This window comes from Lissotriton vulgaris, chromosome 9, assembly GCF_964263255.1.
Source record: "Lissotriton vulgaris chromosome 9, aLisVul1.2, whole genome shotgun sequence".
Lineage (NCBI taxonomy): Eukaryota > Metazoa > Chordata > Amphibia > Caudata > Salamandridae > Lissotriton > Lissotriton vulgaris.
Window position 1 is genome coordinate 728,394,130 of NC_141697.1, and position 18,428 is coordinate 728,412,557.

Here is an 18,428-nt window from a genome sequence, read left to right on the forward strand (position 1 = left end):
TGTTTTGCCCTAAATTTGTGCTTGTCTGTTTCTGCCGTCTGCTCGCGTATTTTGCTGTTTTTCCTTGTTTTACCCTAAATTTGTGCTTGTCTGTTTCTGCCGTCTGCTCGCGTATTTTGCTGTTTTTATTTGTTTTGCCCGTAATTTGTGCTTGTCTGTTTCTGCCGTCTGCTCGCGTATTTTGCTGTTTTTATTTGTTTTGCCCATAATTTGTGCTTGTCTGTTTCTGCCGTCTGCTCGCGTATTTTGCTGTTTTTATTTGTTTTGCCCTAAATTTGTGCCTGTTAATTTCTTTGTATCCCCTGTGCCGTGTCCAGTTTCCTTCCTGATTGGCCGCCTACCTCGCCGCCCTCCGCTCTCGCTTCCCGCCACCGACATTGGCCCCGCCCCTTTTTCTCTTCTGTTCCCTCCCCGCTCCCGCCTCCCAGCTGCTCCGCCCACCCGCGCACTTCGCCTTAAATGGCGACCGTGCGGACGCGCAGCGGTCACGCGCAGCGGGCGCGCCGATTGTGCGCCGAAGGCGCGCCAAAGGTAAGCCCGTCTACGCCCGTCCGCGACCGGATCGCGACCAGCGCCAGGACCCCTGGCCCACGAAGACCCCGACCGACCCGCCTGACGTACTCCGCCGCCACCCTCACCGCTCTCAACACCGGCCGACTCCCAGAATGCCATCAAGCCTCTCCACGACGTGCCCACGGACCCTTCAGCTGCCACGCCTGCAAGTTCACCTGCATCCGGACCTGCCTCGCACCAGCACCCACCAAGCCGAACACCAGCAGTACCCACCTCAAGTGCATCCTGCTCAACACCCGCTCCGTCCACAGACATGCCATCGAACTCTGGAACCTCCTCGACACCACAGCTCCAGACGTTGCCTTCCTCACGGAGACCTGGATGAACGCCTCTTCAGCTCCCGACATCGCCATCGCCATCCCAGAGGGCTACAAGATCGTCCGGAGGGACCGAAACGCCAACCAGATGGGAGGAGGCATCGCCATCATCCACAGGAGCACCATCCGTCTCACGACCAGCACCGACGACTCCCTGACCACCGCCGAACACCTGCATTTCCAGATCCACACCAACCCGAACACCACCCTCAGAGGCACCCTGATCTACCGACCCCCTGGACCACGCACACAATTCAGCGAGGACATCGCCGACTTCGTCAGCCCACATGCCCTCCCCTCCGCTGACAACATCCTCCTGGGAGACCTCAACTTCCATCTGGAGAACATCAACGACCGCAACACCAGCACCCTGCTCGACAACCTCACCAACCTGGGACTCAAGCAACTGGTGTCCACCCCCACCCACCTCGCCGGACACACACTCGACGCTGTCTTCTCATCCAGCAAGGACATCAACTTCAGCCACACCACAGAGCTTCAATGGACGGACCACAGCTGCGTCCACTTCACCTTCAAGAAAACAACGACCCACCACCACCAGCAACAGACCGCCCGCAGAAGCTGGAACAAGATCACAGCAGACCAGCTCGCCACCTCCCTGAGCCAGCACCCTCCTGCCAGCTCAGCGAACCCCAGCCAGGCCGCCGACAACCTCACGAAGTGGATCAGCAACTGCGCGGACGAACTCGCCCCACTGAGGACCCCGCCCAGCAGACCCGGCAGCAAGAAAGCCCCATGGTTCACCGACGAACTCAAGAGCTCCAAGAAGAACTGCCGAGCCCTCGAGAAAGTCTGGAGAAGGGAACCGACACCGGACAACAGGACCTCCTTCAAACTTGCCACCCGGAAACACCACCAGCTGATCCGCGCCGCCAAGAAAACAGCATTCAAGGACCGGTTGGACAACAACGCATACAACTGCAAGGAACTCTTCAACATCGTCAAAGAGCTTTCCAACCCCAGCGCAGGAAACAACGACATCACCCCATCGCAAGACCTCTGCAACTCCCTGGCTTCATACTTCCACAACAAGATCGCGGACATACACAACAGCTTCAACAACCAACCAACGCACACCATGACCGAACAACCACCCCCCACCACCACCCTCCACGCCTGGACCCCGATCAGCACCGAAGACACCATCCGCACGATGAACTCCATCCACTCCGGATCACCGACCGACCCCTGCCCTCACCACGTCTTCAACAAAGCCGACGCTGTCATCGCACCCCACCTGCGAGACATCATCAACACATCCCTCGACACCACCATCTTCCCCGAGAGCTGGAAACACGCCGAACTCAGCGCCCTACTCAAGAAACCAACAGCGGACCCCACCGACCTCAAGAATTACCGCCCCATCTCGCTCCTCCCGTTTCCAGCCAAAGTCATCGAGAAGACCGTCAACAAGCAGATGGCCGCTTTCCTCGAGACGAACGGATCCCTCGACCCCTCACAGTCCGGCTTCCGAGCCAACCACAGCACCGAGACCGCCCTCATCGCCGCCACCGACGACATCCGAGCCCTGATGGACAATGGAGAAACAGCGGCCCTCATCCTCCTAGACCTCTCCGCGGCATTCGACACGGTCTGCCACCGCACCCTAGTACGGCTTCTCAGCAACGTCGGAATCCAGGACAAGGCGCTGGAGTGGATCACCTCCTTCCTCGACGGGAGAACACAGAGAGTCCGCCTACCACCGTACAAGTCAGAGGCCACCGAAGTCATCTGCGGCGTCCCCCAAGGATCATCTCTGAGCCCCACCCTCTTCAACGTCTACATGAGCCCCCTCGCGGCCATCGTACACAAACACAACCTCAGCATAATCTCCTACGCCGACGACACCCAGCTGATCCTCTCCCTGACCAACGACCCCGCCGCCGCCAGAGCCAACCTGCACGAAGGGATGAAAGAGGTAGCCGAGTGGATGACGACCAGCCGCCTGAAACTGAACTCGGACAAGACGGAGGTCCTCATCCTGGGCTCCTCTCCCTCCGCCTGGGACGACTCCTGGTGGCCTCCCGCCCTGGGCACCGCACCCAAACCGACAGACCATGCACGCAACCTGGGCTTCATCCTGGACTCCTCCCTCTCCATGACCAGGCAAGTCAACAACGTCTCCTCGGCATGCTTCAACATCCTACGCATGCTACGGAAGATCTTCTGGTGGATCCCCACCGAGACCAGGAAGACCGTCACCCAGGCCCTCGTCACCAGCCGACTGGACTACGGCAACGCCCTCTACGCCGGGACCACCGCCAAGCTCCAGAAGAGACTCCAGCGGATCCAGAATGCCTCAGCCAGACTCATCCTCGACATCCCACGAACCAGCCACATCTCCGGACATCTGCGAGACCTTCACTGGCTCCCCGTCAACAAAAGAATCACCTTCCGCCTCCTCACCCACGCACACAAAGCCCTACACGACCAAGGCCCGAGCTACCTCAACAGCCGAGTCAACTTCTACGCTCCCAAACGCCACCTCCGATCAGCCAACCACGCCCTCGCCGCCGTCCCCCGCATCCGAAGAGCGACTACAGGAGGAAGGTCCTTCTCCCACCTGGCCGCCAAGACCTGGAACTCCCTCCCGACCGACCTGCGCCTGGCCCAAGACCACTTCTCCTTCAGGAAGAAGCTGAAGACCTGGCTGTTCGAGCAGTAGCGGCTCCCCCCCCCCCCAGCGCCTTGAGACCCCACGGGTATGTAGCGCGCTTTATAAGTGTCACTGATTGATTGATTGATTCAGCACGTGACTTCATGAGGTCGTTTGCATATTGTCAGTACCGCCACTTCTTTTTAGGACTTGTGCCCTGGCTACAAGACATGGGCAAGACAGTGGTAGTACACCCTTGAGTACAAATTGCTACATAATGAAACCTGCCTATTGTAAGCCGCGTAAAATCTGTACGTTCACGGCAAATGCACATGTTATGCGTGATAATATCATGTGATGTTTTGATTCACCATTGTTTGCACCGGATTTAATTTGGTGCTACGATTTCACACAAAGGCGTTCTTGCTATTTAAGTAGCGCTGACTGTGCGCAAACCATGGAGGGGCTAATTTACCTTGTACCGCCAGTGTGTCAGTGTTACCAGTCGCAACCCATTCAGGTAAGAGCGGTGGGGTGGTGGTGTCGGGTGGGGGTGATGTTGACAGACGATGACAAGAGAAAGTTAATTATATATTTAATTTCCCCTCATGGTCGTTTGTAGAATCCCCTCCCCTCCAACCCGGCCCCACTGCTCTTACCTGCACAGCCCACAGCTGACTGTTAACCATGTTAAAAGCGACGCACTGTCTGCGCAAAGGACTTGTAAATAACCCCCTGAGTGTTTTCACTGTTCCTGCAATGATACTCCTCCTTTACTTAGGTTCAGGGTCTGATTTCCTTGCAGGCCAAACAGGCAGTGCCAGAAGGACTGTTCTGACAGGTCAATATGAGTTTATTTTTGGGGGGGGGGGGTGCTGTTTCTGGGCCGCTTCTATGATCTAGTGGGCCATTTCTCTTCCTGTTGATTTCCACGAGTTTAACACAAATATTACCTGTAGCAAGAACCAAATCAGGCAGTTTCCCATACCTTGCAAATAACCTATAAAATGTGCAGGGTGGGGCTGGGGAAAAAAATAGGCCAAGGCACCAAAACGAAGGTGGCCCCCATTAGCGAAGTCTATAGCACACAAAGTAGTATTATCAGGGAAATCAACAGTAAAAACCGACTCACCTGTTCATAAAACAGGCCCACAACTGCTATAAAAACCGGACCACCCACTGATCTGTCTGACCCGCCCATTGGGCAGTGCCTGGTTGCCCCATTGTAATGTAATGTATGTGGTCTTGTAAAGCGCACTGCTGCCCTGAGGCGTCGTGGCGCTGTAGACCGCTGGGGAACCCGTCCTGGCTATCCCTGTGAGATGGTCCCTACTGGGTATCTCCAAGGTGAAACCAGGCATCCCCGTCGAATGTGGGGGGCCGTTATAGAGATGAGGCAAGCTTAATGCCCAGAGTTGCCGAGTGTGATCCCTGGTTAGAGTAGGCACCGAGGCGAGAATTATCGAGTCCGCTGACCCTGGTCCACGACCCTGCCGCGTCAGGAATTGAACCCTGGTCCCAGGCCGTTCTCTGCTGCCGGGTTTGCTGCCTCTAACCAGTGAGCCACACCATTGGACAGTGTGACTTCAGAAGTCCAAAACAGTCTTGATTTGCAAACATGGCCACTTTTTTAACAATCGGACTCACTAATGGGGGTCGCTGTGATTTTGATGCCTGGGTCTCCGTCCCAGTCTGACTTTGCACGGATTAGAGCTGTGTTGCACAAAGGTTGATCAACACAGCCCTTTTTACAATGAAGCTCGCGTCATGCGTCACGTGAGAGCCCACCCACTCACTTCACACATGTATACCATCCTTGCCAAGATTGAGGTAGCCCTTGAAAAAAGAACTGTGCATCGTCTACAAATGAATTTAGCTCATCCCATGAAGAGAAATTCCGAGTAAAAGGCCGGTATATCGGTATCTGTGTGGTAATATGCACTGCCTGTTCCTCAGTTGTTAAGGAAACAGTCAGGTAGCATTGCTGTAGATCTATTTTCCTGGGATCACATCCCTCCCTTTCCATCAGTTTCCAGCTGTTCTGCTTGAGAGTCAGGGCACTGGCGCACAGCCCTGAAAATTGCCGCGTGTACCTGTGAATGGTGACTGTGTGTTTTGAGAAAGTGGATTATCCGGGGCGGGCGCGTGGGCTGCTGCAATGTGATCTGAAATAAATGTCATGTTTCGCAGATCTGCTGAGAATACTAAACTCTCTGTGTTTTCCTCCACAGTCCCTGGACGGGTTTGTGTTCACGGTGAACCAAGAGGGCAAGTTTCTCTACATCTCTGAGACGGTGTCCATCTACCTTGGCCTCTCCCAGGTAAGGAGACAAGTTCAGGAAACCATGTTCTGCCGACAGGTGGTGACTCTCATGGCCAGGGCCGGACTGGGAACCCAAGGCAGGTCTGGCAAGTTTCCCGGGTCAGCCCCTGGTGAAGCGCTCGCTGGCCCTGGCAGGCTGGAAATGCTTGATTGCTGCTTTTGTTACTGGGGGCTGATATTGCAGAACTGCAAAAGTGGCCCCCAGGCCCCCACTGCTGCATAACCAGCCCTCACCCTTCCAGCCTCCCGGGGAAATGCCCAATGCCCGGTACGGTCAGCCCGGCCCCACTCATGGCCGAAGGCCAGAGGTGGTTTCATGAGGCATGCTGGCTGAGTGCAGGGCATTGCTAATAGACCTCCTGTGCACCAGCGACCCTTCACATGGGAAAATGTTGTGCGCTGCAAGATCTGAGAATGCGCAGACCAGGCATAAGCACAAGTACACAAATGTATAGGATGGTGTTGTATTTTTGTTACCACACAATGGTTGTGTTTTTTTCTGGATTGGACATGGGTGTTTTGCTTTTTGGTATCATACACAAGTATTTGCAAACTGGTGAACAGCAATAATGTTGGATAGTGTACGTGCATATCTTTAAACACTGTGCTTGTGAGTGTAATTGTATTTTCAGCACTCTAGAAAGCGCTCAATCATGTTGGTAAACGGCTATGTTTTTGTGCTGTGTCATGCCCGGTAATGTTACACTCGCTGTATATCGCACATCTCTATCATTTTTATAATCACTTCTCAGTTGATGTTTGAAAGCCTGGTGTTGGAGCATACCAACTCCTGTGGGCATCTGTTCTTGGGACCTTCACTGTCTACATGTGCAGGACCGGCTTTAGGGCCGGTGCCACAATCTTGTTTGGTGCCCCCTTCCCTATGACCTTCTCCTCGGATTCCCTATCACCTGACAAAAGTGCCCCCCGTCTCTCCATAGCCCTTCTCTCACATACATTTCATTTGTTGCAAAGCACTGGTAAAGGCTGGTTTTACTAGTCAACTCAGCTATCCTCATAAAATACAGATCTGTTCTTTGCAGCAGTCATATTAACCCTCAGTGCTACTTTATGGCGAGTGAAAACTGCCAGTAGACAAAACTCCAATCTCTCGCAGGAACATTAATCGCAAGAGTTATCTTGACATTTTTATTGCTGCCTGAAAAGCAGGACACTCAAGTAACTCTGCAGCAGGTGCTTTTCAATTGTAAGTTATTGGCAAACACAACGCCCTCCCCTGAGATCCGTGCCCCCTCCAGGTCAGCGCCCAGTGCGGCTGCACCAGTCACACCGCCCTAAAGCCGGCCCACAGCTGTGCGTATGTACCTCCGATACCAAAAGATGGTTGTGTAGTCATGCTTTGTCTATGACTGCTGCCTTCTGGTTGTTAGTTATCATCATATATGTCACCATTGTTGTATGTGGCAGGGCTTCTGTGTGGTGATGATGATGCATGTTAATTGCAAGACAGGCCTGACTGCATGTAAACACTGCTGCACTTAACATTACAGGGCACATGTAATAGGCGTACTGTAGACATAGGGGAGGAAAAGCAGAGTAATGGCTTGACTGCTAATGCTAACAAGCGTGTGCTGGATCACCATATTATAAGTAGGGCTCCCGGTTTTCCGTTTAAACGGATTTTTACATATAAATACAGACGGAAAACGAGTTTTCCTTTATTTGTATTTATATATAAAAAACGGGAAAATACTAGTACATTTCGTCACACTGCCGACCCCCAACCATCTGCTGTCTCCCCCTCCTTAGAGGGTTAAGAGGTGTCAGCCCCCGGCAGAGCCAGCTTCCCGGGCTGTGCCCGAGTACTTCACAGGTCATTGAAAGACCATTTACATATTAATGAGGCTTTGTTGTTCTTTCGCCCCTTCTGAGAGCCCCACAAATGTGGCCTCTAGTTGCGCCTCTGTAACAAGCTCCATACTAGCACTCAGAGGTACTGCTCCAGTGACAGCGAAGGACGTTACGGACATGTATCACAGGTCAAATCTGAAATGTAGCGCCTTGATGATGCGCGATGCATGCCTGTCACTGGTGTGCAAGGATATGGAAGGGACACGCACACTCTGCTTCACTCAGAGATGTTACTGTGAAAGCTGCACAGCGTCTTCAAGCTGGGGCCAGATGTGCCATCTGCCGTGAGAGGCAGATCAGTGATTTCAAACCACTGGTATTCCTTTTAATAATCCACAGTGTCCCTCTGCTCACGAGTGTGCATCAGCACTGGGAACAGTGAATTTCTTTGAATATGGGCGAAAAGCTCTGGCCTGCTCCGGTGCGTCGCAGCATAAACTGGGATGTGTGTTGTTGCGGAATGGCACAACTGCTGACTACTCTCTAGTGGACAGAACCAGACAGTCAAGGTGTAAGTGATCTCCTATGAATCAATTGTACATTGAGAGTGAGATGGCTTGTGTCTGGTGAAGACTCGCAAATAAAGCAGCCAGTGCTTGTATGGTTTACGAGGGTACATCTGCACGCACACTGCATGCATGTAGCTCTCTTCCTACATCCCTAAACGGGCTGTAGATCAAAATGACAACTTCACAAATGCTTCTCATGATGGGCCATCTTGCAATCAGCAAAATGCCAACTTGCCCATGGAAAAGGTTAGCACACCTTTAATTAAATAGGCTCTTTGGCAAAGATGGGACTTTTGAATAAGCAGCACTTAATCATTTACATTCATAGCAATAAAAAATATTATAAAAAATGTAGAAATCTAAGGGGCAGATTTATGAAGGACTTGCGCCGCCGGTGCGTCACTTTTTTCCATGTTAAAAATGACGCACCGGCGGCGCAAGGCCTTCATAAATCTGCCCCTAAGTACGTATGCTCAAAAAATCGGGAGTAAATGAATTCAACAATGAGACAAAGATGGAAGTCAATAGTCAGGTGCAGTGCCTGAGGAAAGCTCCTATTTTAGAAATGTTGGCAACCACCTGAACACCAAAGGGGATCCCAAAACGTTTTTACTGGCACAATTACATGCCCTTGATAGTAAGCAAGGAAGTGCTTGATGTTAACACCTTTTACAGAATATAAATATGACAAGAATTGTAGTACATAACTGTTGTGTTGCATTCTGTTGCTTTTGTGAAGTTTTATTTTTTGTACCGTTGTGTTATCACACTGTGTCATTGCTGTGGCTGTTATGTTTCATTATATTGTGTAATTGTTGCGGTGTAAAAAAAAAAAGATGAACAGGGTAACTTTGCAAGCAGATGAGGCTGCGGGTCTCTCTCTCTTGTCTCTGCTGTCTCCCAGTGAATGGCGGCCTAGGTGCAGGATTGAGACTGTTTACTGAGTGAGGACTCTGCTACTTCAGCATGGGCGACTTCTGTTATGCCTGGTCCTCAGTGCTTCTATAGACGTGGGAGAGAGACACGCAGCCTTCACTGGTTGCAAACTGCCCCTGGGCATCTTTCACAGTAACATCTCTGAGTGAAGCAGAGTGTGTGTCCCTCACATGTCCTTGCACACCAGTGACCGGGGTGCATTGCGCATCATCAAGGCGCTATATTTCAGCATTGACCTGTAGTTCTTTTTCCTAGACCATCAGACACTCCAAAAGTACAAGGCTGTCCGAAATGTCTGGATATTCATTGTGACGACCGTGATATCAACATCCCAGCGTGGCCTAGGAGGTCCAACCCATGAAAAGGAAAAACAAATCCCACAATGTCTTTTAACCCAAATTGGCAGGGCGAGCAGTCACCAACAATAAGGATTTCAGAATGTTTGATAATGTCTGATTGGGTCATGGTTACTCTTGTTTATTTCACCACCACCTGGATTCATGCCCATCAAACGTGCTAGCGCCTCTCTTCATCCATTCTCCATGCATACCCATCAAACACTGCGCTGGCCTCTCTGGTTATTTCACTCTCCACCCATAATTCACATCCATCCAACATTGGGCTTGCATCTCTCGTAATATTTCGTGCGTCTTGTTATTTCACTCCCACCTGTATTCATGCCCATTAGACACTGTACCGGTGACTCTTCTTATCTCAACCTCCATCCACCATTCACACTCATCGAACACTGTGCTGGGGCCTCTCGTAATTTCACCCTCTCCCTGCCATTCACTTCATCAAAGACTTTTCCTTTCATGTTAGCTTTTCAAGCAAAAACACTCATTGATTTTTGAATAATGAGTGTAAAAGCTTTAAGTTGTATTCCCTATGAGTGTTTGCTTTTTTCTAGTATGTTGTTACTTTTTTTCAGGCAGCATATTTCTGTAGTCTAGTGCATAATTTGAATTGAATTGCTTCCAGGTGTTTATAGCGGGACACAGTTGGTAGTTGAGTTGTAACTGAAGGCAGTGCGAGTTTCTCTCAGTGGGGCAGTATGGAGTTCAGTGGGGGAGAGGATGTGGCACTCTGGCGATGACCGAAACTGCAAGGTTCTGAGACAAATGGCTTGTTATAGCACTTTTAAGCATATTTGGGACATGCTGCAAATGGCAAAGTTTTCAGATGAATGTATAGTGTTGACCTATGACAACCGAGCGCATGTGTGCATTGCCAATTTAAATAAATGTGGAAAATACTAGCTGTAGCGTCGTCTTTTGCTTGCGTCAAAAATAAATGTGGATAAATACAGAAAAAATGCCCCAAAAATAAATATGGATAAATACAGACGGAAATGGCAAAAAAATAAATACCATAAAACCGGGAGCCCTAATTATAAGCTTAGGGGCCATTTTGGCGTCATTTTTAACGTGGGAAAAGTGACATACTGGTGGCGCAAGGGGCTTGTAAATTTGCCCCATAGTGTTTCTGGCACAAACTAACAAAGCAGACTGGGGAAACTTTCGACTTCTCAGGAGCACACGATATAATCGCGGCTCCGAAGGAAGATGACCGTGCAGGAATCCATCTTGGATAGAAAAAGGGAAAAGGAGCATTTGCTTCCGTACAGTGAGCAAAGGGCATTGCTTGTACACATTAGCAGCATAGCAGGAGAAGAGCACATGTGAGCTATGCTCACTCCATAAGACATCATTAGTGGTAAAAGTATCCAAAGTGCCAGTGCAGGGTCGCAGTTAGACCAGTTGTTGAAGGGATCGCAGAATTCCAACTGCTGAGCAAATGACAGCATAAGGCATTATGCACTGTAAGGGAACTATACATGGCTTCCATAATGTAGGCTTAGTAAATAAAAGCAGCAATATATGTTAGATGGCTGACAACAGCTATATATATACGGTAGGGGATAGACTCTTCACTCCTGAGGCGGAAAGCCGGGAGCTGTACCTTGTAATTGCCGATTTTTAAAATTTTTAATCTTTGAGTGTTATTTGGAATTGTGTTTTAGAAACAATCTGCCTACCTGACAAAGCTATTTGCACACGCCTTGGGAGCCTGCTGAATGCGAGCAGCGCCTCCCTAACTCCGACAAACGTCCCCTGGTCGCCGCCATTGACGGCGTGCAGCGAGGCCACGCCCCCTCTCTGGCCACGCCCCCCTGCCCAGTTCAAATAGCGCTGAATGCGAGCGCGCTTTGAAAGACTCTTCACTCCTGAGGCGGAAAGCCGGGAGCTGTACCTTGTAATTGACGATTTTTAAAAATTTTAATCTTTGAGTGTTATTTGGAATTGTGTTTTAGAAACAATCTGCCTACCTGACAAAGCTATTTGCACACGCCTTGGGAGCCTGCTGAGTGCGAGCAGCGCCTCCCTAACTCCGACAAACGCCCCCTGGTCACCGCCATTGACGGCGTTCAGCGAGGCCACGCCCCCTCTCTGGCCACGCCCCCCCCCCCAGTTCAAATAGCGCTGAATGCGAGCGCGCTTTGAAAGACTCTTCACTCCTGAGGCGGAAAGCCGGGAGCTGTACCTTGTAATTGCCGATTTTTAAAAATTTTAATCTTTGAGTGTTATTTGGAATTGTGTTTTAGAAACAATCTGCCTACCTGACAAAGCTATTTGCACACGCCTTGGGAGCCTGCTGAATGCGAGAAGCGCCTCCCTAACTCCGACAAACGCCCCCTGGTCACCGCCATTGACGGCGTGCAGCGAGGCCACGCCCCCTCTCTGCCCACGCCCCCCGCCTCTCCCTCACTATAAAATGTGCCACTGGAGGAAGCGCAGCAGACGAGCGCAGCGGGAGCGCCGTTTGCGCGCCGAAGACGCGCCTAAGGCAAGCCCGTCTGCGCCCGTCCGCAGCCGGCCGGGGCTAGGGGCACGCCACTCTGCTCAGATCATCACCTACTCCGTCTCCCAACTCCGCAGTCTTCAGGGCCCCTGGCCTCTCCCTGCCTCCACCCGCTCTCTCATATCTACACTCAATCTGTCCCCCGCTTCTTCATCTCCCTACCTTCTGGATCCCCCTACTCCCTCTCACTCCCCCAGAGAGGACGCCAGCCCAGTCTCACCTAAAACTCTCTCGGCCTATTACCTCAACACCCGGTCAGCAGTAGCCCACTCACACGAACTGGCGGTACTGCTAGACCTCCACGCACCTGACCTCCTCTTTCTAACAGAGACTTGGTTCAGCGAGGACTCTCTCCCTTCCCTACTGGCCACTCTTCCTGCTTCATACTATGCTCTTCGAGCAGATCGTTCCAACGGTAGAAATGGAGGCGGCGTAGCAGTGATCGCCCGGTCCGACTTTCCCTTTCAGTGCCTACCCCTACCAGCTATTGCTACAACTGAGTACCTAGCTATTCGCACTACTTCTATCAATCCTCCTCTCACCTGTGTCCTCACTTACCGGCCCCCTCAATCACCTCTATCTTTCCTCCCAGACTTTCAGGAGGTACTCTCCACACTGACGGTCAATAACTCCTCTATTCTATTACTGGGAGATTTTAACTTTTGGCCTTCAGATCCCGCGGAATGCCCTTCCTCTAGGGAATTCTCAGATACACTCTTATCCCTTAATTTTGCATCACATGTTCATTCCCCCACTCACGTCAAAGGACACATCTTAGACCAGATCTGGTCTTTGAACTGCCCAATAGACTCTCTGACCATCTCGCCTTGCACCTGGTCCGACCATCATCTGATCTCGTTTACCCTTCCTATCAATCCCCCCACCAGGCCCCCGCTCCCAAAGAATGTTTGGGTTCACTCATGAAGCCGAGTGGACCCGGAGAATCTATCTACGCTATTAGCTTCCTCCTACCCTACCCTACAAGGCCTGTCCACTCTTTCTCAGGCCGCGGCCATTGAACATTGGCTCTCCTCCAGTTGCGATTCAATCGCCCCGTTGAAGCGGGTATCATCTAAACGGGAGAAAGATGCCAACTTATGGTTCAATGAGGATCTTAAAACCACCAAACTTGCAGTACGCCGCGCCGAGCGCGCCTGGAGGAGGAACTACTCTCCCTCTCTTAGAGCTGAGTTTACCACTCTCCTTGCCCAATACAAGAAGGCCATCCTGGCTGCAAAAACGACCTACTTTTCCACAAAGATCCATGCAGCTGAGTACAAACCGAGGGAAATCTTCTTGATTATCCACAACCTGGCATTTTCTGACAGGACATCTCTCAAGCCCTCCCCGTCCCAGGACCTTTGCCACTCTTTAAATAATTACTTTATCGAGAAGATCGCCATTATTAAAGCCAACATCCCCTCACCCCCTCCAACTTTTGTTGACCCCCAGTACCCCCCACCCAAAGGACAACTCACTGCCTTTCCTCCCCTGACTAAAGGTTCCATGGCTTCAATAATTCCTCTTGTCAAATCCGGATCCCCACTAGACACTTGCCCTGCACACATCCTCCGTCACATATATACAACCTGCCCAGACCCCCCCCCTCTACTTTCTTAACAGCTCTCTTTCCCAGGGGGTTGTAGCCAACCCACTGAAAACCGCAGTTATTGTCCCCATCTTAAAAAAACCGGGTGCAGATCCTTCGATCCCCGCCAACTACCGCCCCATCTCCCTCCTACCTTTCCTGGCGAAGGTGCTCGAACGCCACGTCACCAGGTCCCTGAGCACCTTTGTGGAGGAGTATGGTACTCTCGCCCCCCGCCAGGCCGGTTTCCGCCCCGCACACTCTATGGAGTCCGTAGTTCTCTCGGTCCTCGACAACCTCAGGGAGGGTATGGATACCAACCAGGCCCAGGCCTTGGTTCTCCTCGATCTTTCAGCCGCCTTTGACACGGTTGATCACACCATCTTACTTTCCCGTGTCAAGGCGGTGGGGATCGGAGGTTCCGCGTTGGTATGGCTATCCTCCTTCCTGAGGGACCGCCTGGGAGATTTTTCTGCGGACTTCCAAAAAGTTCAGTGCGGGGTCCCCCAAGGCTCCTCCCTTTCTCCCCTCTTGTTCAACCTTTATATTGCCCCTCTTATTTTTTCACTACAACAAATGGACGTCAGCATATACAATTATGCTGACGACCTTCAACTTGTTTTCAACCTGTCTTCTTCCCCTACTTCCATCTCCAACTTCCAGTCTATTATGATTTTTATCCAGGACTGGATGAACTACAACCACCTGAAACTTAACCCAGATAAGACCGAGCTGGTGCTCACAGGTGGTTGCTCCAGTCCCTGGTCCCCACTCTTTTGGCCCCCTTCCCTAGGTTCCCCCCCGGTCCCTTCTACCTCAGTCAAAACTTTAGGTATTAAACTCAACTCTCAGCTCACTCTTCACTCCCAGGTCAGTTCCGTGGTGTCCTCTTCCTTCCTGTCACTACGCACCATCCGCAAGGTATCTCGCTTCTTCACCTTCGAGGCCCTGAAGCTGATCATCCTGGCAATGGTCATATCCCGCCTGGATTATGGCAACGCCCTATATGCGGGGATCCCAGCATATAGTCTACGGCGGTTGCAACTAGTCCAGAACCAGGCGGCACGATTGGTGTTTAATCTCCCAAAATTTCACCACGTAACTCCCCTTCTCAGATCTCTACACTGGATCCCGGTCCGTGAACGCGTCCAGTTTAAACTTGCTTCTATCACCTTAAAAGCACGAGTGGGCGCGACTCCGGCCTTTATAACAACTGAAATTGTTCCCTATGTTCCAACCAGAGAACTTCGCTCCTCCACGCAATTCCTGCTCTCAGCCCCCCGCTTTCGGAGAAAGAAATGGGGAGGATCCAAGTTTGCAACTCTTGCCCCACTCCTGTGGAACTCCCTTCCTCTTGAGCTCCGATCTATAACTCTGTACCCTCAATTTCGGAAGCAACTTTAAGCCCACCTATTTGTCAAATGTTTCAACTAAACCTATTGGTGCTCCCCCCTTCCTACTTTGCTCCCCCCACTCCTACTCTGGAGAATTGTCTTTTGCAGCGCCATGAAACCTCTGGTGAAAGTGCGCTATACAAATATTTTAAACTCAAACTCAAACTGTTTAGCGACATGCTCAGAAATATGATTGGGATGCATGTAATATATCCTTTAAACTACATATTATCTGACAAGTTATTTAATATAATAATGATCACTCTGATGAAAATGATTTGCCGACAAATACTACTAAATAGATCATAAATAACCATAGGAAGTAAAATACCAACTACTGTGTGTGCTACTGTTTTGGGGTACAAGGGTGGGGCTAAATTTATTATCTGCGGGAGATAGAAAATTCTCTGACAGGTTTGTCTGACACCTAACTCAATCAATCAATTGAAATTCTTGATTCGGATTTGTATTGAAATCCATAAAAGCACCATAAAAAATTAAAGATCACATTATCGTCCCACATACATTTGGTTTGAATAAAATCAGTAGCACAGTGTAAGGTATTAGAATACAAATATTCATATAAAAAACAGATTAAAAAACAGAGGCCGCAACCTTAAAGTGCAAGCGCATAGTACACAGCAACAAAGTAAAAATAGCATCAAAATAATTGCCTATGTGCATTTTAAAAAATAGTTTCCTATTAAGAACACATTTAGTTAAAAGGGCGGTCCACAGAGTAATCAGATTTTTAAAGTGCAAAGAGGAGAACATCCCCTATAAATAAAGCAATCCTTTAATGTGCTATCAAGAAAACAAGTCATGAGGCAATCATTTACCATCACCATATCCAGTGCAACTGGCTTCATAGCGTAGGCAATCAAGATTTGACAATTATTTATGCCTTTGAATGGCCTGCTTTATGTCACCTGAAACTATACAACACATTTTGATGCTAGTCAGATTTATTAAGAAGTTAAAGGCCTCTTGATAATAAATAAGGCCCTGAGTCAAAAAGAGAGGATGTAGTGTACAAGAAATAATATCTTTATAAAATTACAAAATAATATAAAATGAATTGTCTGGCCTTTCCTTCACATGGGCAACTTGAGAAGTTCAGAGGCCACGGGTCTGGTTTGGAGAAAGCCACTAGATGGTGGAGCTGTTCTATGCTTATTCTTGTTAGCTGGGACCTATCCTGGGTTTCGGTCACATTTACCAGGTATCATTGGTGAACCCATACACTATCTATCCACAGTGGACATAGTTCTTTCCTGACCCATGTTGGATTCTGTTCTTCCCATGTAAATAGATCTTATTTCCTTTTTGCTGAACTTCACAATACTATGTGGGTGTAAAATGGTTAGGCTTTTCCCAATTCTTGTACTAATGCCTTTACATACTAAAGCCATGGTATCTTTTCGCAATGGTCAAGTCCGAGGCAATCCCTTATGATGTCCCTAGTGAACACAGTGCCCTATTTCATCCAAATACTGTTCCACCTAGTTAGTGTGTGAAGAATACTGGCATCTTCCATATACCCAAAGTCAAGTTCTTTATGTACAATGTAAGCAGGGGTTGAGCTTGGCACAGCCAAAAGCCTACGAAAAAAGATATTTTCCTCTGTCTGTAGCACATTGCAGTTTGTCGACCTCCAACTGAGGATCCAAATAATGTAATAGGGAGGCATCTACTTTTATACAATTTTCTGATTTCACTAAAGGGTTTCCTACCTATCTTTTTTGGCAAACCTGTGCACTGCTCCAGCAGGCCTTATGATTTTTAGTTTAGCCGTTTTGTGGTGTCCAATCTCCTCTCTGTGAAAACAATATGCTGAGGTAATTAAAAAAAAATCACTTCTTCGAGTTTTTGACCCTAATCATAATTACTCTTTCTCTTTTTTAATATTTTGCCACAAACCATGGTAAAGGTTTTGGTGAGATAGAGTTTTAGATCCCTACCATTCATTAAGGATAAAAAGTTGTTTATCAATTGCTGGACATCATTTGCCATCCTAGAAGAAAGTACAGCATCAGCTTAGTATAATATAATCGAGTGGTACGGGTACCCACGTTAGGCGTGTCGGCTTTTAAGCTCTGCAGGAAGCCGTCCTCCCCGTTTATATACAGTGAGAAATAAAGTGGCGCAAGGACACTTGAATGCCTAATGCCATGTGTTACTTGGAATTTCTCAGTGGATTTCCAGTTTTTCCCAAAACGTATGCAGTTTGTTAACATTGAATACAGCAGTGAGAGAGATGACAAATTTTATCTATTGGGGCCTACATATCAGTTAACACCTACCATAGTTTTGCATGGTTCACAAGATCAAAAGCACCAGTCGAATCCACAAAGCACAGGTAAATGTTCCTCTAACATGTCATTGTATATTTCCTAATAATGAGATCCAAATTTACACCCTGCTCCACAGTGCCTATTTCTTTCCTGAACCCATATTGTGATTCTGCCAGTATGGATTGTTCCTGAACCCAGGCTTGTAACCTACCTAAGATCACCCTACCCATAGTTTTCACAGAGGAGTCCAAATGTGATATTGGCATTGCCGTTGACTCCCTTTTTAGGTCTCGGCCTGATCCAGTGCATGCCCTGATCTGGCCGAAACATTTAGTAGCTGCTGAAAAGTGCTAGTTTCCCGGCGACCAGCTTAATACCACGAGCACAAGAGCGCGCGTGCATGTGCGAAATAGCAAGCTGGTGGTCGGCAAGGTAGCACTTGCAGTGACCCGCGTGCGCACCACGCGCGTCACCACTCGCGTTTTTTTATTTTTTTCATTTCGCGGCCGTGCGGCCAATGCTTGTTTTATTCCCCTTGTGTATTGCTCCTCTCTTCATGCTCTCCCATCTCATGAACGCCCTCCCACCCTCAAAGGTACATCGGGAAGCCCTTTCGTGTGATCTCAATGTCCACTCTCTTATTATCATGCCCTCCTGCACATTTGAAATGTGCATGCTCACTCCTTGTGTCCTCATGCTTTTTCTCCGTCCATTTTGTTTTGTGTGCATGCTTCCTTCCTTGCACATGCTTCGCTGTTATCATCCTATATTCCCACATGTATTCTCTTGGGCTCCCTCCTAGCATCTCCATCCGCACCCCTTGTTCTTGTCTCGCTGTTTTGTCATACTAAATTTCACTGCATCAAGTTATTGACCTCCTCATGTGTATGGTACTCAGTCCCAGCCAGCAACAAGCCCCCTTCCGACCAGTGTTTACCTCTCCTGTCATCAAGCCTAATCACTGCAGCTCGCGCCCTGTTATGAATGTTTTGTAGCCTCCTTTGAACTCTTCAGTTTTTTGCGCTTGTCCACCCATTCCCACGTACCACTCTAGACTCCGTGCTCTCTCTCCCAGAATAGCCTTACTAAATGTACCTATTTGTGGTACATCACTGGGCCTTGGGCTGGGATGCCCAAATATTC

General features: G+C 49.4%; 1 protein-coding gene across 1 annotated transcript in view; it reads left to right on the forward strand.

Moving 5' to 3' along the window:
• Positions 1-18,428, forward strand: part of NPAS1 (neuronal PAS domain protein 1) — a 514,689-nt gene that overhangs the window by 344,097 nt on the left and 152,164 nt on the right. The window contains exon 4 of the mRNA XM_086938467.1: positions 5,739-5,828. Within this exon, the coding sequence (XP_086794593.1) occupies positions 5,739-5,828 (90 nt within the window). The remainder of the gene's footprint in view (positions 1-5,738; positions 5,829-18,428) is intronic.